General features: G+C 45.3%; 1 protein-coding gene across 1 annotated transcript; it reads left to right on the top strand.

The window, feature by feature from the left end:
* On the top strand, nt 1-24,117 carry OGFOD2 (2-oxoglutarate and iron dependent oxygenase domain containing 2). The gene is made up of 7 exons (XM_073676218.1): nt 1-240; nt 6,208-6,264; nt 16,927-17,037; nt 18,452-18,551; nt 22,099-22,223; nt 22,952-23,209; nt 23,756-24,117. The coding sequence occupies exons 1-7, from the start codon at nt 121-123 to the stop codon at nt 24,026-24,028; spliced, it is 1,044 nt and encodes a 347-aa protein (XP_073532319.1). The 5' UTR covers nt 1-120; the 3' UTR covers nt 24,029-24,117.
* Nucleotides 24,118-25,497: the final 1,380 nt, after the last annotated feature.

The raw sequence follows: 25,497 nt of genomic DNA, 5'->3' as shown, positions 1-25,497 counted from the left end.
GCACGCGGTGTATGATGTGCGCGCGCGGACCGCCACCTCAGGAGACTTGTAGACGGTCTCTTCCGATCTGCAGTCACGTGGTGTAGCCGGAGCTGTCTGTGAGCTTCATAGTGCTGTGTGATGACGGCCGGGGCCGCGTATTCCTGCGCCTGCTTCTACACGGACAACATCTTCCTGGAGGAGCAGCAGCTGCACGTCCGCTTCACAGATGAGCAGCAGTTCTGCAGGGACTATCAGGGGGTAGCCGTCTCCTTCTCTCCTTTCCTGTACAGACAGGACTGTTCGTGTTTAGATAGAGGGGTTGCATTGTAGCTCTTATTAGGCTGCAGTCACATGTTGCGTTTTTAAACAAGTACAATTTTGCCACAATTTTCAAAAATCACTATATTTACCACAGTGTATCCTACTGTGTGGTGTGTGGGGTTTTCCATCTCCCCAGACGCCACTTGGGGAGACAATGCCCCATTAACCCGTTGCTCACCCTAATTTGTATTCTCACTGGAGATTTTACAATGCTGTGGTTGGTTTCTTATCCAGCAATTTCTTTTTTTCTGTATTTTACAAGTTTAACAACAAAAAAAACTGCAATAATAAAATGCAATGCTGCAAAATACACTGATGTGAAAGCACCTGCAAAAGTTATAAAACTGGCACCAAAGTGGGCATCAAAGTGGGCACTGAAGGCATTATTAAAAGGGTTAAATGACTTTGGGCCACACACAGATAGAGGCCCCACATCAAATTCAGATCACTCTAGCCTGGCAAATGGGTTCTGGGCATCAGAACGGGCATCAAAGTGGGCACTGAAGGGCGTTATTGAAAGGGTTAAATGACTTTGGGCCACACACAGATAGTGATGGCCCATAACAAATTCAGGTCACTCCAGTCTGGCCCAAATGGGTTCTGGGCATCAAAGTGGGCAAATAGTGAATTGTCACAAATTTGAATAAGTAACTGGTGTTTTTAAGGGGTTACATGAATGACCTGTGGTGATGTGGGCCATCACTGTCTGTGCATTGGTTGTGTGAGATCAGTGGCCCAAAGTCATTTAACCCCTGAAAAACATCACTTATTCAAATCTGTAAAAATTGGCTATTTGCCCACTTTGATGCCAGTTCTGATGCCCAGAACCCATTTGGGCCAGGCTGGAATGACCTGAATTTGATGCTGGCCATCACTATCTGTGTATTGGTGGTGTGAGATCAGAGGCCCAAAGTCATTTAACCCATGAAAAACACTAGTTATTCATGTACACCTATCAGTGCAGGTGCATTGGTGGAGCCTTGACTTTCAGACAGTTATGGCTTATGCTTATTATTTTCTATAATAAAACACTGAGCTTGCAGTCATCCTATAATTTTATTGTGATCTGTTTATGGCCAGATGTACGTCTGGTGTTCGGACTGGGGTACACAGCCTTCAGCTACATAGTGTTAAGTAACCAGGCAGGTAGATTACCTCTACACACAGACTTGCATTTTTTTCCAACAAAAAGTATAAGAATACCGCTGCATGAAACTAGAGTCCTGTAAAGGCCCCATGAAAGTGCATGTCTTGTGCATCAGGCCATAGTCTCGGTTTCAGCAAATAAGCTCGTCTTCTCTATAATGAACGTTTTCAAAATCTCTGCTTTGGGTCATTCATCAGGAGCCTTAATTCCAGTGTATTGGATAGGCTGGTGAAATTTTGCTAGGTTTTAGTCTGTGTGATTGCCCCCCTCCATACAAGCAGAAAACACAGGTCCCCCATTCTGCAATCTGTGAGGTCCTAGCAATGGGACTTTCGATTTACTTGTTATAACCCATCCTGCAGCAGTGACGACCAACAGAGTGAAATGAATATGCATTAAAAATACTTTTTTCAAAGTATTTTGGGAGTTTCTGTAGTCCCAAATCACTAAATGGCTAATTGTGAAGATAAAAAGGACATTATTTTTGTCTGTCCATATAAACTTGTGAATACACAAAACCAGCTGCATTCGTTACATGTATTGATTAGAGCACAATCCTTTTTTTTTTATTTTATACTATGTATCACAAGTGTGAGCACATGTATAGCTGTTCTGCTTATATACTCATTTAAAATAGAAAAATCTAAAAGTGGTGGTAGTAATTATTGTTAGAGAAACAGGAAATGGTCTTAGGACTGTCATTTACAATGGGTATGGAAAGTATTCAGACCCCTTTAAATTTTTCACTCTTTGTTTCATTGCAGCCATTTAGTAAATTCTAAAAAGTTCATTTTTTTTCTCATTAAAGTGCACTCTGCACCCCATCTTGACTGAAAAAAAAAACAGAAATGTAGAATGTCAGACCAAATGAGAATCATGAGCTCAAAGGAACTGCCCAAGGAGCTCAGAGACAGAATTGTGGCAAGGCACAGATCTGGCCAAGGTTACAAAAGAATTTCTACATTACTCAAGGTTCCTAAGAGCACAGTGGTCTCCATAATCCTTAAATAGAAGAAGTTTGGGACCACAAGAAGTCTTCCTAGACCTGGCCGTCCAGCCAAAGTGAGCAAACGTGAGAGAAGAGTCTTGGTGAGAGAGGTAAAGAAGAACCCCAAGATCACTGTGGCTGAGCTCCAGAGATGCAGTAGGGAGATGGGGGAAAGTTCCACAAAGTCAACTATCACTGCAGCCCTCCACCAGTCGGGCCTTTATGGCAGAGTGGCCCAATGGAAGCCTCTCCTCAGTGCAAGACATATAAAAGCCCGCATAGATTATGCTCAAAAACACATGAAGGACTCCCAGACTATGAGAAATAAGATAGAACTTTTTGGTGATAATTCTAAGCGGTATGTGTGGAGAAAACAAACCAGGCACTGCTCATCACCTGCCGAATACAATCCCAACAGTGAAACATGATGGTGGCAGCATCATGCTATGGGGGGTGTTTGCAATTGAAGGAAACATGAATGCGGCCAAGTACAGAGATATCCTGGATGAAAACCCCTTCCAGAGTGCTCTGGACCTCAGACTTGGCTGAAGGTTCACCTTCCAACAAGACAATGACCCTAAGCACACAGCTAAAATAACAAAGGAGTGGCTTCAGAACAACTCTGTGACCATTCTTGACTGGCCCAGCCAGAGCCCTGACCTAAAACCAAATTGAGCATCTCTGGAGAGACCTGAAAATGGCTGTCCACCAACGTTCACCATCCAACCTAACGTAACTGGAGAGGATCTGCAAGGAAGAATGGCAGAGGATCCCCAAATCCAGGTGTGAAAAACTTGTTGCATCATTCCCAAGAAGACTCAAGGCTGTACTAGCTCAAAAGGGTGCTTCTACTCAATACTGAGCAAAGGGTCTGAATACTTAGGACCATGTGATATTTCAGTTTTTCTTTTTTAATAAATTTGCAAAAACATATAAATTTCTGTTTTTTTTTCAGTCAAGATGGGGTGAAGAGTGTACTTTAATGAGAAAAAAATGAACTTTTTAGAATTTACCAAATGGCTGCAATGAAACAGATTGAAAAGTTTAAAGGGGTCTGAATACTTTCCATACCCACTGTACATGTTGATTCAATGTTCAGTGGTCTTTCCTATTGAAATCCATTTCTGGGACTTTGACATGGATAACCCATCTTTGAGCGCAGGGCAAGGCATAGCCACATAAGAAGAATGTTATGAGGTGAAAACAATGAAGAGGATGTTGTACTTCTGCTCCAATCAGCTGATAAATGAGGGTGCCAGGAATCGGACCCCCTCCAGTCTGATGTAGATAGCCATCCTCCATAGACGTCAGATATTTATATGAAGACCTTGGGTGGAAATGTAGTGCGCTATGCTGACTTCTTTAGTGGTCATATCTTCATTACATGGGCAATAATAATGGGACATACAGTACAGACCAAAAGTTTGGACACACCTTCTCATTTAAAGATTTTTCTGTATTTTCATGACTATGAAAATTGTACATTCACACTGAAGGCATCAAAACTATGAATTAACACATGTGGAATTATATACTTCACAAAAAAGTGTGAAACAACTGAAAATATGTCTTATATTCTAGGTTCTTCAAAGTAGCCACCTTTTGCTTTGATGACTGTTTTGCACACTCTTGGCATTCTCTTGATGAGCTTCAAGAGGTAGTCACTGGAAATGGTCTTCCAACAATCTTGGAGGAGTTCCCAGAGATGCTTAGCACTTGTTGGCTCTTTTGCCTTCACTCTGCGGTCCAGCTCACCCCAAACCATCTCGATTGGGTTCAGGTCTGGTGACTGTGGAGGCCAGGTCATCTGGTGTAGCACCCCATCACTCCTTCTTGGTCTTTCTTCAGCCTGGAGGTGTGTTTCGGGTCATTGCCCTGTTGAAAAATAAATGATGGTCCAACTAAATGCAAACCGGATGGAATAGCATGCCGCTGCAAGATGCTGTGGTAGCCATGCTGGTTCAGTATGTCTTCAATTTTGAATAAATACCCTACAGTGTCTCCAGCAAAGCACCCCCACACCATCACACCTCCTCCTCCATGCTTCACGGTGGGAACCAGGCATGTAGAGTCCTTCCGTTCACCCTTTCTGCGTCGCACAAAGACACGGTGGTTGGAACCAAAGATCTCAAATTTGGACTCATCAGACCAAAGCACAGATTTCCACTGGTCTAATATCCATTCCTTGTGTTCTTCAGCCCAAACAAGTCTCTTCTGCTTGTTGCCTGTCCTTAGCAGTGGTTTCCTAGCAGCTATTTTACCATGAAGGCCTGCTGCACAAAGTCTCCTCTTAACAGTTGTTGTAGAGATGTCGTTGTAGAGCTGCTAGAACTCTGTGTGGCATTGACCTGGTCTCTAATCTGAGCTGCTGTTAACCTGCGATTTCTGAGGCTGGTGACTCGGATAAGCTTATCCTCAGAAGCAGAGGTGACTCTTTGTCTTCCTTTCCTGGGGCGGTCCTCATGTGAGCCAGTTTCTTTGTAGCGCTTGATGGGTTTTTGCAACTTCACTTGGGGACACTTTCAAAGTTTTCCCAATTTTTCGGACTGACTGACCTTCATTTCTTAAAGTAATGATGCCCACTCGTTTTTCTTTACTTAGCTGCTTTTTTCTTGCCATAATACAAATTCTAACAGTCTATTCAGTAGGACTATCAGCTGTGTATCCACCAAACTTCTGCACAACACAACTGATGGTCCCAACCCCATTTATAAGGCAAGAAATCCCACTTATTAAACCTGACAGGGCACACCTGCAAAGTGAAAACCATTTCCGGTGACTACCTCTTGAAGCTCATCAAGAGAATGCCAAGAGTGTGCAAAGCAGTCATCAAAGCAAAAGGTGGCTACTTTGAAGAACCTAGAATATAAGACATATTTTCAGTTGTTTCGCACTTTTTTGTTAAGTATATAATTCCACATGTGTTAATTCATAGTTTTGATGCCTTCAGTGTTAATGTACAATTTTCATAGTCATGAAAATACAGAAAAATCTTTAAATGAGAAGGTGTATCCAAAGTTTTGGTCTGTACTGTACGTCTTCATAATTTCTTTTAGTACCATAGCCACAGGTGTATAAAATTAAACGCATAGCCATATTGTCTACCATTAACAAAAGCTCTGAGATGGGAGTTTCATGGTATGGATTTCCATGGCCGAAGAGCTACAATGCCAAGTGTCGGAGTGACAGATGAGCCTGGGTTTGGTGAATGCCAGGAAACGTTGCCTGGCTGACTGTGCCCCAGTCCATGATGGCATGAATGGGTGAGTTTGATGTTTGAAGAACATGACTGGTCTCAGAGTCCTGCCATCAACCCCATCCAACACCTTTGAGATGAACTAGAATGGAGATTGTGAGCCAGGCCGTCCAGTCCAACATCATTGTGGAAATTTTAACCCATTCAACCAGCGTTTGTGAGTTCACACTGACTCCAAATCATGTAGAAAGCCTTCCCAACAGAATAGCTGTTTTAGGTGCAAAGGGTGTCCCAATAATTTTGTTCATATAGTGTAAAGAATTACAGCAGATGATACTAAAATCATCTGGATCTGGGGATAAGTGTCTTATGTCCATGGCCGGCATACGGACAGGCCAGCATTATCAAAGTCCAGAAAAACCTCTAACCCTAAAATTAACATCTATAAAAAATAAAAAAAAAAACCCAAGGGTCTATTTATCCCCTTCTAGAGCTGAGATGGTGACTACTTTATGAAACTTGGAAACATTCATTTTAGTAGATGTATTATTATATATCTTTTTCATATTTTAGGCATTACAAAGTAGAGGATGTCATGGCGCGGAGAAGTTTTCACACGTGCTGGAAAAGGTAAACTATAACTAAAGGATGGCTATTCAATGATGAAATGTTCTTGAAACATACTAATGTTTTAACCATTTCATGAAAACCTCTCAAAGGCTTTAACATTTTTATAAATTTTTCTTTCTGTTTCAGAAAAAAATGATAAATTAAAGAAGTTGTACCCTTTCAAAACATGTTTTGTTCCCAACTGCAGTTGGGTATAAAATTGCTCTAATATTGCTCGTTTCTCAATGGTTCCAGTGCTAAGTGTTTGACACTGCCAGTGGTGTCTGGCATTGACTGACTGCAGCGGTGACATCAACAGCAAGACAGCCAATCTGTGAGATGAGCGGCTCTGTCTGTGTAGATGTAACGCTTCCTTGAAAACTTCTGAGCTCACTGACTGTGAACTTGACCTTAGTACCGCGGCCAATACCATTTACTGTGACCAGCTGAAGAGACCACAGCACTGGACCCGGAAATGTTTAGTAAATAGCGGGTTTCTTAATTCATGACAAACTGCAGCCTGGGACAAAGATTTCATGAAAGGGGACAATCCCTTTAAAGTGAACCTGCTTGTCCCCCCAATAAAGAGTATCTGTCACCAGGTTTTTGTCACCTAATCTAAGAGCAGCATGATATAAAGATCCTGATTCCAGTGATGTGTCACTTACTCGGCTGTTTGCTGTAGTTTTGATTAAATCAATGTTTTATCAAAAATACATTTTCATTATAGGACTAGTAAACCTGCTGCCGTGTAGTCCTCCATATTTATGAGCTCTGTATAACCATGCCCCCACCACTGATTGGCAGCTCTCTGTGTACACTGTGCATAGGCAGAAAGCTGCCAATCAGTGGAGAGGTTATACAGAGCTCAGCATTCAGAGAACTGGGAGATCTGCAGGAGATAAAATGGATTTTTATCAAAACTATAACAAGCAGCCCAGTAAGTGATACATCACTGGAATCATGGTCTCTGCTCCTACTTTATGCTGCTCTCAGGTTACATTGAAAAAACCCGGTGACAGATTTCTTTAACCACTTCGCGCCAGAGCCTGTTTTTGCCCTCGTGACCGGGCCAATTTTTTCAATTCTGACCACTGTCACTTTATGAGGTAATTACTCTGGAACGCTTCAACGCATCCCCCTGATTCTGAGATTGTTTTTTTGTGACATATTGTACTTCATGATAGTGGTAAAATTTCTTCGATATCACTTACGTTTATTTGTGAAAAAATCGGAAATTTGGCGAAAATTTTGAAAATTTTGCAATTTTCAAACTTTGAATTTTCATGCCCTTTAATCAGAGAGATATGTCACACAAAATAGTTAATGAATAACATTTCCCACATGTCTACTTCACATCAGCACAATTTTCCCCTCCCCCATGACAGCACACCTTGAGAGAGGATCCGCCCCACGAAGGACAGGAAACCGTCTGAAATAAAAGGGCGGTACCTCTCCCTCGCTTCAGTTGGTTTCCTGTCCTTGATGGGGAACCTGTCTGGAAGAAAGAAGACTTACCTGGGGCTGTCCCGGTGTGGAAGAGTGGGCACTGGCCTGTGCACCGGGTTCAGTATCCCAGAAGCGCCGTCCGCAGCTTCCCCTGGGGTCTCTGCGCCGAGCGGGGCGCATGCGGTGAGGCAGGCTCTGTCCTCCCGGAGACCGCGGCGCCGTCCTCCCCCTGCAGTGTGGAACGCTTCCGGGTGTGACGCGCCTGACGTCACGGCGCAGGGCACGCTGGGAGCGGCGCGCTGGGTGACGTCAGGAGGCGGCGCCGATCCAAGATGGCGGCGCCCATCGGAGCGTCCCAGGCCGGTTTTTTATTTTTTTTTTTTCAACGGAGCTCCGGCCTGAGGAAGGGGTAGGGCCCACAGACCGGAGGAGGCTGGATGGCCCTATATTTAAGGGGGGGGAGCTATCCTGGAAGCGTGGTGCGCTTCTGAGACATGGCTGATCCAGATAGCCAGGAGCAGCAGCAGCTTACCCCCCCACCTCAGCAACAGAAAAAGCAGAGGGATGCATCGTATACAGACAGCCGCTCGAGTAATCGTAGTGGCAGCCGCAGGAGTAAGGCTTCGAGTGCCTCGGGACCATCCAGAATGGAATCATCGGTTCCGCGACAGCCTCCGAATCCGGTACCCGTTTGTGACCTCCGAGGGTGAGTGAGCTTCGTGAATGTCACTGGTTAATAACGGGAAGTCTCTTATGTGCTTCCTTTTTTTAGGAGCCTAAGAAGAGTAGTGCCAAGCAAAAGCATAGAATGTGTGCCCTTTGCCAAGCTTCTCTCTCAGTAGAGTGTCAGAAACCACTTTGCCAGGGCTGTGTGACCAAAAACATAGCTGAGAATTCCCGGGATTTTGCTGCAGATTTAAAGTCCATAGTACATGCAGAAGTTCAGGGGTCCCTGAAAGGGTTCCTTAGAGGGAAGAAAAGGCCCCGTAGAGAGGTTTCCCCCGTCTCTGATTCCTCCCAGTCCGAGGAGCAGTGGGATTCATCGTCCTCTTCCTCATCGGGGGGCGGTAGACCCTGCTTCCCCATTGAGAATACAGACAGACTGGTTAGGGCAGTAAGATCAACCATGGGTCTGGAGGAAGAGAGAGCATCTAAATCCCGGGAGGACATCATGTTTGCGGGCTTGGGAGAGAAGAAGAGACGCTCATTTCCGGTTAACAGTAAGATTCAGGGCCTCGTTGACCGGGAGTGGAGGAGACCTGAGAGATCAGGGGCTTTACCCTCCTTCTCCAAAAGAAGGTACCCCTTCGAAGAGAAGGATGCGGAACCTTGGGATAAGATCCCCAAGGTGGACGGGACTGTGGCAAGGTCATCGAAAAGATCTTCCCTGCCCTTGGAGGACTCTGGCGTCCTAAAAGATGCCCTGGATAAAAGAGCTGACTCCTTCCTGCGCCACACGTGGGAGGCGGCGGCAGGTGGCCTAAAACCAGCGGTGGCTAGCACCTGTGTGGCGAGGTCCTTGATGGTGTGGCTCCAACAGCTGGAAGACCAGCTTAAAGATAAAAAGGTCTCCAGACAGGCAATACTTGCAGAGCTACCTCTAATACAAACAGCATCGGCCTTCCTGGCCGACTCTTCAGCTGACTCGGTCAGACTGTCAGCTAGGGCAGCGGGACTATCCAACGCAGCCAGGCGGGCCTTGTGGCTCAAAGGTTGCCCAGGCGACCTACGTTCGAAACAGAAACTGTGCTCCCTCCCATGTGATGGTAGACTCCTGTTTGGCCAAAAGTTAGAAGACCTGTTGGAAAAAGCAGGCGATAAAACCAAAGGGTTCCCGGGATTTTCGGGGGAACCAAGAAGATTTAGTTTTCGGAGGAGAAAATTTAACCGGGGTCGTCCTCCGGGAGACAAAAAGAAATGGGAAGCCAAGTCCAAAAAAGAATCGGGCTACATGTTTGGAGGACCATCCTCGAGTTCGAAGAGATCCTCCCAATGACGCCAGGCTGGAAGTGGGTGGAAGGCTTTCCCACTTTCTTCCAGCTTGGGATGCGATAACAGCAAACCCCTGGATTCTGAAAATTATCAGTGGGGGCCTGAAGATCCGGTTCAGCCAGACCCCCTGGCGGACCTTTGTGGTTACCCCCCTACGAAAGGTCCAGGAAGAACAATTAGCCCTGGAAACAGAAGTGTTAGAGTTAGTAGGAAAGCAGGTTCTTCTCGAAGTACCAGCAACACAGAGAGGGAGGGGGTTCTATTCCCCACTATTCATGATAAAAAAACCAAACGGGTCCTTAAGGACCATCATCAACCTCAGTAGTCTGAACCAAGTAGTAGAAAACCAGACTTTCAAGATGGAGTCAGTAAGCTCGGCAGTGAAGCTCTTACATCGCAACTGCTTTATGGCTGTAATAGACTTGAAGGACGCATATTATCACGTCCCAATCCATCCGGAGTATCAGAAGTATCTGAGAGTAGCCCTGTTTATTCAGGGGAAGCTGAGGCATTTTCAGTTTGCTGCCCTACCCTTTGGCCTCTCCATTGCCCCGAGAATATTTACAAAACTAATAGCAGAAGTGACAGCCTTCTTACGGATCAAGAATGTAGTGATCGTGCCATATTTAGACGACTTCTTGATAATAGGGAAAACAGAAGCCCACTGCTCCAGTCAGCTCCTAGTGGTCACGGAAGTGTTGCATCAGCTGGGGTGGTTAGTAAATTTCCAAAAATCAAGACTAACCCCCTCCAGGACTCAGACCTTTCTGGGTCTAATCCTAGACTCTCGTCGCCAAACCTGCTTCCTCCCAGAGGACAAAATCTGCAGGTTGATTGCATTAGTCTCGAAGGCCATTCAAGCTCCAGAGATGTCTCTGAGAGAGGCAATGTCCCTCCTGGGTTCTATGACGGCCTGTCTCCCAGCAGTAATGTGGGCCCAGGGGCATATGAGGCGGCTTCAGTGGGAGGTCCTGTCAGCACAGAGGTCCTGCAACGGGCATTTAGAAGGCAGGCTCTCTCTCTCCCCACAAGTAGTAGATTCCCTTTCGTGGTGGACAGTCAGGGGAAATCTAACCGCAGGCGTTCAATGGTCCAGACCAGTAGATCGGGTAATTACGACCGACGCAAGCAGTTCCGGATGGGGGGGTCATCTGGCAGAACTCGCAATACAGGGTCACTGGGCTTACCACGAGGGGGGAGCATCCTCAAACTTAAAGGAGCTTTGGGCCGTAGAAAGATCCCTCAGGGCCTTCCTCCCTCACATCCAAAATCACCATGTCCAGGTCAGGTCCGACAACCGGACAGCAGTAGCCTATGTGAATCACCAAGGAGGGACAAGGTCACGCCCTCTGATGGTGGTGGCAGACAGGATCCTTGGTCTAGCAGAGCGAAACCTCCTATCCCTCAGCGCCCTTCACATAAAGGGGATAGAAAACGTGAAAGCAGATTTTCTAAGCCGCCATACCCTAAGACAGGGGGAGTGGGGGTTGAACCCGGAGGTCTTCCATCAGATTGTCCAGTTATGGGGGCAGCCAGACATAGACCTGTTCGCCACAAGGGCAAACAGAAAGGTGCAGAGATTTTGCTCCCTAAATCCGGCAGAAAATCCCCATGCCGTAGATGCCCTCCAGATTCCTTGGGGGTTCAGGAAGGCCTATGCCTTTCCGCCATTAGTGATGATTCCAGTAGTGGTGAGGAAGATCCGGGAGGAAGGCGCCAGGGTGATTTTGATAGCCCCTTTTTGGCCCAAGAGGCCTTGGTTCTCTCTGCTTCGGCTAATGTCGGTGTCAGATCCCTGGATTCTACCAGAGAGGCCGGACCTTCTCATGCAGGGACCAGTATTCCATGCCCAGGCCAGGGGGTTCCATCTTTCGGCATGGAATTTGAGAGGTCGCTATTGAGTAGCAAGGGGTTTTCACCAGGCTTAGTTTCTACTTTATTGGGGAGCAGAAAACCAATTACAACTAAGATTTATAGCAGGGTTTGGGGTAAATTCCTAGAGTTTATAGATATCCCGCTATCGAGCAAACCTCCGATCAGAGGGATCCTGGAATTTCTGCAAAAGGGGCGGGACCTGGGTCTAGCTACAGGGACCCTTAAGGTTCAAGTTTCAGCTTTGGGAGCACTCTACAATTGTAATCTGGCTGGGAATAGGTGGATCTCGAGGTTTATCAAGTCCTGTGCCAGAGCAGGACCGGTTAGATCCTTGGGTGTTCCTCCTTGGGACCTGAACTTAGTCTTGAACGCTCTTACTAGTGAACCATTTGAACCTCTACACAAGGTTTCTCCAAAAATTCTCACCCTTAAGACCATCCTCCTAGTGGCCTTAACGTCAGCCCGTAGGGTGGGTGATCTGCAGGCCCTCTCGGTTAATCCTCCTTACACACAAATCTTTGAGGATAGGGTCACCTTGCGGCCAGATCCAGCATACCTTCCCAAGGTGGTATCTAGATTTCACCGTAGTCAGGAGATTGTGCTACCCTCGTTCTGCAGCAATCCCAAGAACCCAGGGGAAGTCAGGTTCCATAGCCTAGATGTTAGGAGGTCCCTGCTACAGTACATTCACATGACTAGTCTGTGGAGGAAAGACGGTTCTCTGTTCCTGGCCTTTCAAGGGTGTAGGAAAGGTCACGGGGTGTCCAAGGGTACCATCTCTAGGTGGCTCAGGGAGGCCATTTGCTTAGCCTATACGTCCACAGGGGTTCCAGCCCCGGACAATGTGAGGGCTCATTCCACCAGAGCCGTTGCAACCTCCTGGGCAGAGAGAGCAGACGTCTCGATCGAGCAGATATGTAGGACTGCTACTTGGTCTACACCATCCACCTTCTTTAAGCACTATCGGTTGGATCTATCCTCTTCTGATCTCACCTTTGGGAGAAGGGTACTTCAGGCGGTGGTCCCTCCCTAGGGTGCTCATAAATTCTCCAAAATTCTCTCAAGGTGTGCTGTCATGGGGGAGGGGAAAACACCAAGGTTACTTACCGGTAGCCGGTTTTTCCTGAGCCCATGACAGCACCCGTAGTTTCCCCCCCTTATTTTTTCTATGTTTCTAACACCCTGGTGTGCACTGTTTGGGGTGGTGTGTATATGTACCGTATATTGTGGTGTTGGTTATGTGCCTAACCTGTTTAGGGAGGTCCTCTCAATGCTCTGTAAACAACTGAAGCGAGGGAGAGGTACCGCCCTTTTATTTCAGACGGTTTCCTGTCCTTGGTGGGGCGGATCCTCTCTCAAGGTGTGCTGTCATGGGCTCAGGAAAAACCTGCTGCCGGTAAGTAACCTTGGTGTTTTGGAACCAAAATTTTTTTCTGTTAGGAAGCTATAAGGGTTAAAAGTTGATCAGCGATTTCTCATTTTTACAACAAAATTTACAAAAACATTTTTTTAGGGACCACATCTTATTTGAAGTGACTTTGAGGAACCTTTATGACAGAAAATACCCAAAAGTGATACCATTCTAAAAACTGCACCCCTCAAGGTGCTCAAAACCACATTCAAGAAGTTTATTAACCCTTCAGGTGCTTCACAGGAATTTTTGGAATGTGGAAGAAAACAATGAACATTTAACTTTTTTTCACAAAACTGCTACTTTAGCCTCAAATTTTTAATTTTCACAAGGGCAGCCAGAAAAAATGGACCCCAAAATGTGTTGTGCAATTTCTCCTGAGCATGCTGATACCCCATATGTGGTGCAAAGCCACTGTTTGGGTGCACGGCATGGCTCGGAAGGTAAGGAGCGCCATTTGACTTTTGGAATGGAAATTTGACTGGAATCGATAGCGGACGCCATGTTGCATTTGGAGAGCCCTGAGGTGCCTAAACAGAGGAAACCCCCAACAAGTGACCGAATTTTACAATCTACTCCTCTGTATAAATTAATCTAGTGGTGGGAAAATAAGTAGATAGGTAAATAGTCACTAAACCCATAGATGAATTCCCACAGAGGTGTCATTTCCATAATGGGGTCACTTCAGGAGGGATTATGCTGTTCTGGCACTTTTCAGAGTACCAGAGCTAAAGAATCCCCCCTGAAGTGACCCCATTTTGGAAATGACACCCCTCTGGGAATTCATCTATGGGTTTAGTGACCATTTTAACTCGATGGATGATTTCCAGAAACAAGCACGCAATGGAAGGTTTAGATTCTGGAGAACCCCCCCCTGGAAATTAAGTGAGCTCTACTCGAATATGTCATTCACTAAATGAACCAAATGTTTGAATGACAAATTGGGATACATTTTTACAGTTTAAAAACGTGGTTCTGTGTGGAAGATTTTAAAGCAGTCAGTGACGCATAAGGCTGGCAATGATGGGCATTGTGTGCAATAGTAGCGGGTATCACGCCTCATTCCTCTCTTAGTACATACACGACATCTTTTCTGGGGGTTCCTTCTTGTTTCCGTTGCTGGAATAAGTGCAATAAAATGTCGCTCAGTGAGTCTTTTCACATCCTCAGATTCTAATGGATGAGCGGGGCTAACACTTTGAAAGACAAGATTTTCAATTACCTTTTCTTGATAATCAAGAAAAGGATCTGAATTTCCTGCTTTTTTGTACAACACAAAAGAATTGTATGTGGCCACCTGAAACAAATAAATAACCAACTTTTTATACCAGGTATAGGACTTTCTTGATACCTGGTATGGCTGTAGAACCTGGTCTGCAAGGTCCACACCCCCCATGTGTTTGTTGTAGTCAATGACTGACACAGGTTTTTGCTTCGGAGTGGTGGATCCTAGTTCTACAGTGGCCCTTGTGGCATCTGTGTGGATCGAGCTGAGGACAAAAATATCCCTCTTATCCCTATATTTCAGGGCAAGCAGATCTCCGTTGCGTACAGCCCCTGACTGCCCCTTTTGAAACTTTTGGTTGACCAATGGTTGTGGAAACCCCTGACGGTTTTTACGGATGGTCCCACAAGCCCCGATGTTGTGTTCAACCAGACTTTTAAATAGGGGTATGCTGGTGTAATAATTGTCCACATATAGATTGTAGCCTTTTTGAAAAATGGACTTATCAGCTCCCAAACAATTTTTCCAGATGTCCCCAGATAAGTAGGGCATCCTGGTGGGTTTAGTTGGCTATCTTTCCCCTCATATATGCGAAAAGCGGATGTGTATCCGGTTGAACTTTCGCACATTTTATAGAGCTTTATTCCAAACCTTGCCCTTTTAGATGGGATAAATTGCTTGAGGTGCAGTCTTCCTTTGAATTTTACGAGGGACTCGTCTATAGAAATATTTTGTGTTGGGGTGTAGAGGCTTAAGAATTTTTCTGACAAATTTTCAATGATGGGTCTAATTTTATATAACCTGTCATGTTCTGGGGCATTTCTGGGCAGGCATTGACTATTGTCGTTAAAATGCCAAAACCGCATGAGCATTTCATAACGGGTCCTAGGCAGAACGACTGAAAACATAGGGGTGGCTTGAACAGGGTGGTTAGACCAGTAGGATCGAATGCTCGGTTTTTTAACAAGCCCCATGGCAAATGTAAGTCCTAAAAATTTTTTTATTTCCGGGACATTAGTTGGTGTCCATAAATTTGCCCTAGCATAGTAAGATCGGGGATTCTGGCTTATGAATTGGGATGCATATAAATTTGTTTGCACGACAATATGCTCTAGCAAGCTGTCTGTAAAAAACAAATTAAAAAAATGAATTGGTCCAAAATCTTCCACCTCCACATTTATACCAGGAATGGCGTTGAAATCAGGGCTGAATGGAGCAGCCGAATCCGAAGCCTCCCATCTGGGAAATGCTAGATCATGTGGCAAAGCCCCTTGTACACTGGGGTGCGCCAATTCACTAGTAGCAGGGACAGCGCTTGTACTGGGCAGTGTTCCCTGATTTGGAGACGTTTCTCCAGTAGCGCTATTTGCCCCTATTGCTGTACTGGTCCTTGGGCTTGAGGATGGAACAGAATCACTGCTCATTTCTGAGCTCTCAGTGTCGCCGCTACTAAAGCCCTCAAAATCCATATCTCCATCTGAGATTGCGCTGTCATCAGTGTCAGAACATAGCAGGGCATACACCTCTTCTGCGGTATAAGTCTGACGGGCCATTTTATTTTTATATTTTTTGACTGGACTGACCGGACGGGACTGACCGGACGGGACTGACCGATCTGACTGGACTGACCGATCTGACTGGACTGACCGATCTGACTGGACTGACCGATCTGACTGGACTGACCGATCTGACAGGACTGACCGATCTGACAGGACTGACCGATCTGACAGGACTGACCGATCTGACAGGACTGACTGACTGATAGATCTGATAGGACTGACTGACTGATAGATCTGACAGGACTGACTAACCCTAACTCTTACTTTCTTTTTTATTTATTTTTTTTACTTTCACAGTGGCAAGGCTGACACAGCTCTTGTCACACTGTTTCTCCTCTGCTCTCTCACTGAGATCGGAGGAGAAACAGTGTATTTATCAGGCAGATCGCCCGGGAAAGTTTGTTGCTAAAACAAACTTCCCTGGTGATCTCTCTGATTGGCTGGTGTGACGCTGACATCATCGAGACCTGAGCCAATCAGGTCTCGATGTCAGAGGTCACAGCACCGGGATCCCCGCCGCTCCTGAGGTATGTGGGGGGTCCCGATCACCGACCACCAGCTGTCACTATCTTTTAAATGCCGCGATCGCTATGGATCGCGGCATCTAGAAGATAGGAACAGGTTAACATCATGGGGACCTGATCCATTCAGGTCCCCATGATGCCACATGTCAGAGCTATCGCTCTGAACCGGTACCGCAGCGCTAGCAGGACCCTGGGGGTCCTGAGCGCTGCGGGACCACCCACCGTTTTTAAACGTCGGCGCTGCACAGAGCCCGGGCAACGCCGACGTTTATGTACAGTAGGCGGTCCTGAACCGGTTAAAAAAATATGCCTTTTTGTGCAGAAAACTAATGTGCCAGTAATGGAAAATTTAGTGTAGAAGCCACAGTGTACTTCCAAGGTTGGAAGTACACTGTGGGGGAGGGGGAGGATCAGTGCCTTTGGACTGCTTCTTAATGTGACACGCCCATAGTGTTCTTCCAGCCTCATTTGCATATGGCTATTACATTACATTTCTCATGAATACACATCAGATCTCTACAAAAAGTTATAATTTTTATTGGGAGACAAGTGCCTATACAGCCATGACACTACTTCCATGTGTACAAACATGCTGACTTTAAGACTCCATTGTGTTAACATTAATTTACAGAACTTTTTTTTCTTCAGGTTAAGAATGAGGTGCAAAGAAGAATGACTTTAACAGAAGAATCAATGAAAAGAAAAGCAGAAATTTCCCTGTATTATAAACCATTTCGCCCAGAAGTGTATGTTTTACAGGTAATTCTGCAGCATTCATCATGTGCACAGTGTAAATCTCTTTTAGGCTTGTGGTTTAGTTTGAGCACACACGTGCTCTTTATTTCAGTTTTAGGTCTTCTTGATGTCAGAGTCTGGCATCTGTGCATCAGTAGTCGCGGTATGCTGTGCAGCATTGTCATGTCGCTCAGCATGTGGGGGATATCGCTAGCTGGAAGTTTGGGATCTTTACTAGGACTGTTCTTATTCTAATGTGGATGTAGAGAACTGCACACCATAAGGCACATGAAGATGCTTAATGAGGATGTATTCAGAAAATCTCATATCCATAGATGACACTGCCGTCTGTATAGCAAAAACGTAACGTTTCGGGTAAATACCCTTCATCAGACCTTTCTGTGGTTGTAAATGCTCTTGCATCTCTCGCTCTACACAATACTTGGTCCTGGTTTGCCTTTTTGCTCTGGGGTAGCACACCCCAAATCCTGGACCTTTCTAAGTTTGAGAGCATTTACCACAACAGACGTGTTTGATGAAGGGTATTTACCCAAAACGTTACATTTTTGCTATACTGATGACTGTGTAATCTAGGGGAGATATTATGAATAAATCCTAATTAAAGCACCACTCCAGAGTTTTGTTTTTTTGTTCAGCACCGGAGTGGCGCTTCAAATGTAAGACCCCAGTCACAAACTCTCCCTCCGGCATCTTCACCGTTTTTCGGCACTGCTCCAGTCCCGCAACTTCATCTTTAGTGGCCGGAAGTCAGAAGCTACGTCACAAGCTCTCAATGCAAGTCTATGAGAGACAGAACGAGGCTCTCATAGACTTGTATTGAAAAGTGACCTGTGAGTCACTTTTTCGCTAGAAGACCGACAGGAGCAACACTAGAAAACTATGAAGGTGGCAGAAGGTGAGTATGAGACAGGGGGCAGGGAATTACATTTAATGCACCCCTCCAGCGATGCAATAGAAAAAAAAAGCTGGAGTGGTGCTTAAAGCATCTCAACGTGCGTTATGGTGTGCAGTTCTTTCCTTCCATTCACTACAGATCTACAGGAGCTCAGTGGTTGGCTCCAAAGGAATTGGCACCCTATACAAATACCATCCATAGAGTGTGCCACCTACCCTATTGATTATTGGATATTCTCATTCTAATCCGTGCATTGTCTGTACATTAAGGAAAGAACCTGTAGAACAATAGACTCTCTTCTGAACTCTCCACTCTGGCCGAGGAGTTACAGTCAACAGGAACCACAAATAACTCACAAATCTCTAATATGGGATGTGAAAATGGGTTTCTAAACCAAAGAACCATTTTAGGCCCTCAAATAAGTAGAAGCACTTTACAACCCTTTTGATCAGCCACACTGATTTACATAGACGGCAACAGAACTTCTACTAATAGTAATTGCTTTTTTTTTTATTGTTAAAGGAGTGTTTTTTAACTGAAGATTTTTTGGAAGCTGTTCGTTTTTGTAAGTCTCCTAATGCAAGTTTAGAAGGTCTCCTAAACCATCTGCATTCAGTTCCAGGTAATGTTTATATGTATGATACCAGATGACAATTTCTGAGTGAAAACTGATATGAAGGTGTACCTTTAGTGCAATATAAAAACTTTGCAATGTCCTTGGGTCAAGTGTTCATTACCATGTATTAATCCTTTTGAAGGCACATCAAAAGTTTTTTTTTTTTCCCATGCTCTTTCAATAGAGCATCTGGTCCCTGCAATTAGTAATTGTGTAGGCTTTAGTATTGTCTATGTAGTCATTGGAGGTAGGACAGCTATATTACACATCCACACTTCATTACAACTGCTGGGATCGGAAAAAACTCTGATCCTGGCTGTTAACCTGCTCAGTGCCATAATCAGGCCTGATAATGGCACAATATGAGATGGTGGGTCCCGTTTATAGCTGTTAAACAGGATTCTCTGGGCTACTTTCATTTATAGAGATGGCTTGGAAAGAAATATAAGTCCCCAGGGCTGTGCTTTAAAAATAAACATTCAGTGGTATTACAGAATATACACTGCTCAAAAAAATGAAGGGAACACACAAATAACACATCCTAGATCTGAATGAATGAAATATTCTCATTGAATACTTTGTTCTGTACAAAGTTGAATGTGCTGAAAACAAAATCACACAAAAATCATCAATGGAAATCAAATTTATTAACCAATGGAGGCCTGGATTTGGAGTCACCCCCAAAATTAAAGTGGAAAAACACACTACAGGCTGATCCAACTTTGATGTAATGTCCTTAAAACAAGTCAAAATTGTGGCATTTCTTTGGAGGGCCGCACAGCCCTCCATGTGCTCGCCAGAGGTAGCCTGACTGCTATTAGGTACCGAGATGAGATCCTCAGACCCCTTGTGAGACCATATGCTAGTGCGGTTGGCCCTGGGTTCCTCCTAATGCAGGACAATGCCAGACCTCATGTGGCTGGAGTGTGTCAGCAGTTCCTGCAAGATGAAGGCATTGAAGCTATGGACTGGCCCGCCCGTTCCCCAGACCTGAATCCGATTGAGCACATCTGGGACATCATGTCTCGCTCCATCCACCAACGTCACGTTGCACCACAGACTATCCAGGAGTTGGCGGATGCTTTAGTTCAGGTCTGGGAGGAGATCCCACAGGAGACCACCAGCAACCTCATCAGGAGCATGCCCAGGCGTTGTAGGGAGTTCATACTGGCACGTGGAGGCCACACACAATACTGAGCCTCATTTTGACTTGTTTTAAGGACATTACATCAAAGTTGGATCAGCCTGTAGTGTGTTTTTCCACTTTAATTTTGGGGGTGACTCCAAATCCAGGGCTCCATTGGTTAATAAACTTGATTTCCATTGATGATTTTTGTGTGATTTTGTTTTCAGCACATTCAACTTTGTACAGAACAAAGTATTCAATGAGAATATTTCATTCATTCAGACCTAGGATGTGTTGTTTGAGTGTTCCCTTTATTTTTTTGAGCAGTGTATATTCCTATATACTGACATACATAAGTATGCAGTATATTGTAATAAAAATGATGTTTAAGAAGTCCCTTTATGGGATGATAATTTAATAATAATTGACACGAAATATAATTTTTTTTTTCTTTTATAATGTATGCTTTGTTAAAAAAAAACAAAAAAACCCCACATACATTATTACCCTCACATATTTGGTATACCCCCCCCAACCATCACAACAGCTACTATAATTACTGTATTTGTAGTGACAGGTTAGCTCAAAAACTGTAATACAACATGGAATGGTAGATTTTTGCTTGTAAATCCCAAAATTAAATGAATCAAAATTTTACACTAATTTACGAGTACCACATATTTGTACATTTAGAAACTGAAATATGCTCTGAAAACAATTGGACACCAACACCATACCTCCGCACCGAAAGCCCAGCTACTGGGAGGAAATAAACTTTATACCTCCCATTAGCATTGGGTTTTCTATCCTAGAGGCGCGACTTCAGTTACCATTCAGTATTCATTGAGCGGTGGCTGTAACCACACCCTGGCACTGACTGATAGCCAGCTCAGCAGTGCATCAGTACAGAGTCTGCTGTCAGTCAATGTACTCTGCAGTGACTGAAGCCGCGCCTCTATGACTGAAAGCCCACGGCTTTCGGGAGGAATAAAGTTAATTTCCTCTCGGCACCTTGGCTTTGAGTATGGCGGCCACGCGCTTCAAAACGCTATTAACCTGCTTATTAATTAACCCCATAGCTGCAAGTTGTGTTTTTTTTCACATAGCAGTCTCCCTTTAAGGTATTTAACATTAAATCATCCTCCCCATAATCCAGTCAAAACAGAAATGGTATTATGTGTTGGTGGATGTGTGACACCCCAGGGGTCTGGTTGCCACAGTGATAGAGATATTACGTCTGAGAGCAGGTGGGAGGTCCTTTGGTCAGGGATCCTGTGCATGCCACACCTCCTGCCCAGTCTTGGGAGGGGAAGAACTTCCCCTGTATAAACCCTGGGCTGAGGCAGGGTTAGTCAGTCAAGGAGAGTAGAGACAGAGAAGCAGCATAGGAAGAAACAGCAGAAGCTCATTGGGAGCAATATTACTACGAGTCAGGGGCTGGCAGCTGCAGAGCTCGCCCTGACTGAGAAGCTTTCTTACCGGACCCGGCGTCCGAGGCTGTGGGGACTAACTCTTACCCAGCAGCAGAAGCCGACCGGCAGGGGATTTCAGGTCCTCAGGCCCAGAAACCCGAAGGCACGGTCACACGTGTGGGACCAGCACCGCCATCGTGGAGCGGAAGCCATTAGAAGGCCCCGAGTCACCGGCCATACGGGTGAGCACCACACGGTACACTCAGGGACTTGGGCTACTTATATCCGCTTCTAGCAAGGTAGCCAGAAGAGTACAGTCAGTTTGGGAGGCCTACAACTCCGCCTGGCCAGGGGAGATCCCATCTGCTCAAGGACTGACCAGGCCCCGTTCACTAGCAAGTACTCCGGGAGGGTCTATCGTTGTTACCAGTAAAGACCCTGAATTACACCGCACCGTCTCTGAGTGGTTCCTGCTACCCCCATCATCCACATCTGCTGCCCTGAGGCCATACCCCTCCCGTTGGGGGTTATACCATCTACGCTGCACCATCCATCCACCGGCCTCAGCGGACTGTCCTGCAGCGGCAGCTCCATAGCTGCATTCAACGGGTGGCGTAGTCGTCCTGCATCTACCGCTGTTACATCGCCGCTCAGTTTGACTCCCTGGGCACGGACCGGGTCACCGCCACGAGGCTACAACCCTCAAGAGATCCGGCTCCGGGTAAGCTCCCGCGTGCGCAACGCAGCGCGACACAGGCCCAGGGGCGCGTCAGATGAATAACTGCTTTAATACTTTGTACCTTGTGACCTTTGCTGTGTTTGCTCCATGATAATTGTACCATAATAGAAAGTACCACTTCTGAGGCTGCTAGATGTACGTAGTGTTTGTCAATGCCTGGGAAGTACATAAATGACCCATGGTATTGAACAGTCTGTCCACGTGTACTTGCCACATACTGCTTATCTACTTATGTTTATGTAGAATTGTGGATGCGTTTTTTTTTTTTTTTTTTAGGTAAAAGAATCTATTGTTTCCCTGTATTTGTTCCTCAATTTTGCAAAGACTTTGTGGAGGAGCTTGAACACTTCGAGAAATCACACTTGGAAAAGGGACGACCAAACACGATGAACAACTATGGGGTATTTTTTTGTTCAATATTACATAAGTGTAGTTTTATAATTTTTTCTTTTTGTGGTATATTAAATGAACACTGGAGTAACGAAACATAACCTACAAGTCTGAAAAAATGTTGATATAAGGCTAGAGTCACATCCGAGAGAATTGGGTCGATTGTGCAAATCACACTCTGATCAAACTCTGACCAAAGTGTGAGCACCGTGTGATCCGATTCTCTCTGGTGAGTAGAAGATTAAGAAAAAATATTCTCCATTTTCTACATTCTATCAGTCGATGGAAATCAGACTGCACTCAGATATCGTCCGAGTGCAGTCCAATGTTTTCCACAAATTCATCGTCTTGCATGCCAGAGTGCGATTCGAATATCAGATCTAACTCGGACATGCTACCATTTTTTGTTTTTTACTTTTTGTTGTTTTTCCTCTCTTGGACCACCTGAGCCCTTGTAGGAAATCGGATATATTCATGACCCAGTAGAATAACACTGGGCCGAGTGCGATCCGATATTTTGACGGATTGCGCTCGGACTGAAAATAAGGCCATGTGCACGAGTCCTAATTCTGAGCTACATACAGACACAAATACAGATAGTTTTAACTCCACATTTCAATAGACAAGCGTGACTGAGGCATCTGGCATAAAAGTCTCAAGTTATGATTACTTTTAAGTACCGTAAGTGTCAGGAAGAAATGGCAATATCATATTTCACCTCTTTTGCTTTTTTACCTAGATCCTTCTGAATGAGCTTGGACTAGATGAATTCTTCATTACCCCTCTTCGTGAGAAATATCTCCATCCTCTTGCATCTGTTTTATATCCGGATTGGGGAGGTGGTTGCTTGGATAGTCACAAAGCCTTCGTCGTGCAATATTCTGTAGATAAAGACTTAGATCTGAGCTCCCACTATGACAACTCTGAGATCACCCTGAATATTTCACTGGGAAAAGAGTTTACTGATGGAAGCCTGTATTTCTCTGACATGAGAGAGGTAAACATACTACATACTTGTTATGTATATATAATTTTTGATTTTTACTAATGCACATTACTACACCTTGGTTGCTCTATGTCATCAGAATACTAGCACTTACGTTTTCACCACCCTTAGCTACCAGGAATTTCCCTATTCACAATTTTTTTTTCTCCCATTTACAAATTTTTCAATGCAGTTACGATGATTTCCTGGCATATCTATATTTAAAAACTATGATTTACACAAATGCCATTCTTGGCACATTCAGCATCATTTTTGTGGCTTTCAAATCTCCTTCCATGCAATCATATCCTCAATGTTCCAACTTTTTTGTTCAGTATTAGCTACTGAACAGTGGTATGCCATAAGCTTCAACAAGATGCTTACCTTGTAGGTAATGTGATGCACAATACACTACAATTACATAATGATGTTCTTTTGTAGCAGTATACCAATATATAGTCATAAAGGAGTTCTACATCTTTACCATCATGGTCAATAGGTCTAAAATGTTCTAAAAACGACAGACTGTTTTTAATGTCTCGCTACTACTTCACTCAGGTGCCGTCCAATGAGAGAAGGTATACCGAGGTTGAACATACTGTTGGCCGTGGAATACTTCACAGAGGTCAGCAAGTTCACGGAGCTCTTCCCATTACTTCTGGTGAAAGATGGAACCTTATAATATGGATGAGAGCATCATCCATACGTAATAAACTGTGTCCCATGTGCAACAAGGAACCCCAACTAGTAGAGACAATGGGACTAGGAGATGGATTTACAATGATGAAGGAAGATAGAGGAGAAACTGTGGATGTTTGCACTTTAATCTAAACACATTTAATTCAGTAAATGCATCTTCTCTAGCTAAAATAGTAATATCTATGGACTTTTTGTAATAAAGTGATTGTCCAACTTTTCAACAGTTTCTTTTGTTCATATAAAGATAAATCGACTTTGCGGTCTGCATGAAAAATCCATGCAGACTCCCGTGTCTCACCACAGTAACAGATTACATACCAACCTTGTGTAGTCTGACGTTGCAGTCCTATCATCATCTGGGTTTCCCCCCAATTCCTAACCTACTAGAGGATGACGGCCAGACTACTTGGTTTATTTGAAAATCCATTAAAGGGGTTTTCCCATGATTAAAAGTACATTTTGTGGCGCCCCTGAGGGTTCGGTCGCCACAGGGGTACTGCATCTCTTTAATGAGGTGTGGTATCTCTCCTTCGAGGTAAGGATGGTGCAGCTGTCAGGACCCCACCTCTGCATCCAACACTACACCTCTCTCACCTGAGGGGGGGGCTTATATGCACCAGGGTGCTGCCCCAGCCGGGATAAGTGGAGATGGGGGAACCAAAAGATAGGGGGAACCATGTAGTGGGTGAGGGTGGAGGACGCACATTTAGGTTACACAACAAATTCATATTTAATAAACAGCCATCTTGGGCTTATGTTCTTTTGATTGTGATCTTCATCACTGAACGTGGCTTTCTGTGTGAACCTGCAGTTGATGGGGACACGGTCCTCGTACTCTGGCCTTGAGTCGAGGAGTGGGCTAGAGTTAACGGCTGTCTCTACCCGGTCAAGGTCCCAACCCAAGAAGGCCTGAGGGGAGCAGAGGAGTAAAGCTCTGCAGGCAAAAGGATCCCAGGGGGATGCAGACGGAGCGGTATACGCCACCTGTCCTCACTATTCTGGCCTAGTCAGAGGGAGTCCTGCTGCAAAAGGGGTACCGGCCCCCGATATCTGACTCTGTCACTTCACGTCTTAGTCGGAGAAGCCCGGAGGCTCAGTGGATCCCACCGGGTAACGGACGGAGCGGAGTTGCCACCCGTACCCTTGTTCTGTGCATAGTCCAGAGGGAGACCCGGCCTTAGTACACGCATCACATACGGACAGGAGAGGACCTAGTGGGAACTTCTAGGAACACTCTGGTGCGGTGTCCTGACCAAAGCACCTGAACTACCCGGAGGTTGTCGGACCCCCGGTCCTGGTGACCGCAGCGCGTCGTGAGGAGCTGGGAGAAGCCTTGCAGCTGTGCATTCTACCGTGAGTAAAGCTTGGAACACTACCCCTATGGCCTCCGGTTTCTTATTGCAACACGGCACCGCACCACATCTCCCACTACAATCCCCATCCTCCTGTCTCCTCTGCCCTGAGGCCCTGCTCCCCCTGTGGGGAGTAGTACCATCTGCTGCTGCCACTACATCCCGCCTCAGAGGACTGAACGCAGCGCTGGTGGAGGATCACCAGGAACCACAGGTGGCGTAGTCAATAGAACCACTCGATTAACACCA

This window comes from Phyllobates terribilis, unplaced genomic scaffold, assembly GCF_046119375.1.
Source record: "Phyllobates terribilis strain yellow unplaced genomic scaffold, ASM4611937v1 Scaffold_1__5_contigs__length_1240528914, whole genome shotgun sequence".
NCBI lineage: Eukaryota > Metazoa > Chordata > Amphibia > Anura > Dendrobatidae > Phyllobates > Phyllobates terribilis.
Note: the sequence above shows the minus strand (reverse complement) of the source record. Positions and strands in the feature narration are given on the sequence as shown.

Excerpts from the sequence above, each read along its gene's own strand:
- OGFOD2 (XM_073676218.1), top strand. The coding sequence starts at position 121 with ATGACGGCCGGGGCCGCGTATTCCTGCGCCTGCTTCTACACGGACAAC. Across the intron at positions 18,552-22,098 it reads CCATCTGCATTCAGTTCCAG|GTAAAAGAATCTATTGTTTC; the intron begins GTAATGTTTATA and ends TTTTTTTTTTAG. Across the intron at positions 23,210-23,755 it reads ATTTCTCTGACATGAGAGAG|GTGCCGTCCAATGAGAGAAG; the intron begins GTAAACATACTA and ends TACTTCACTCAG.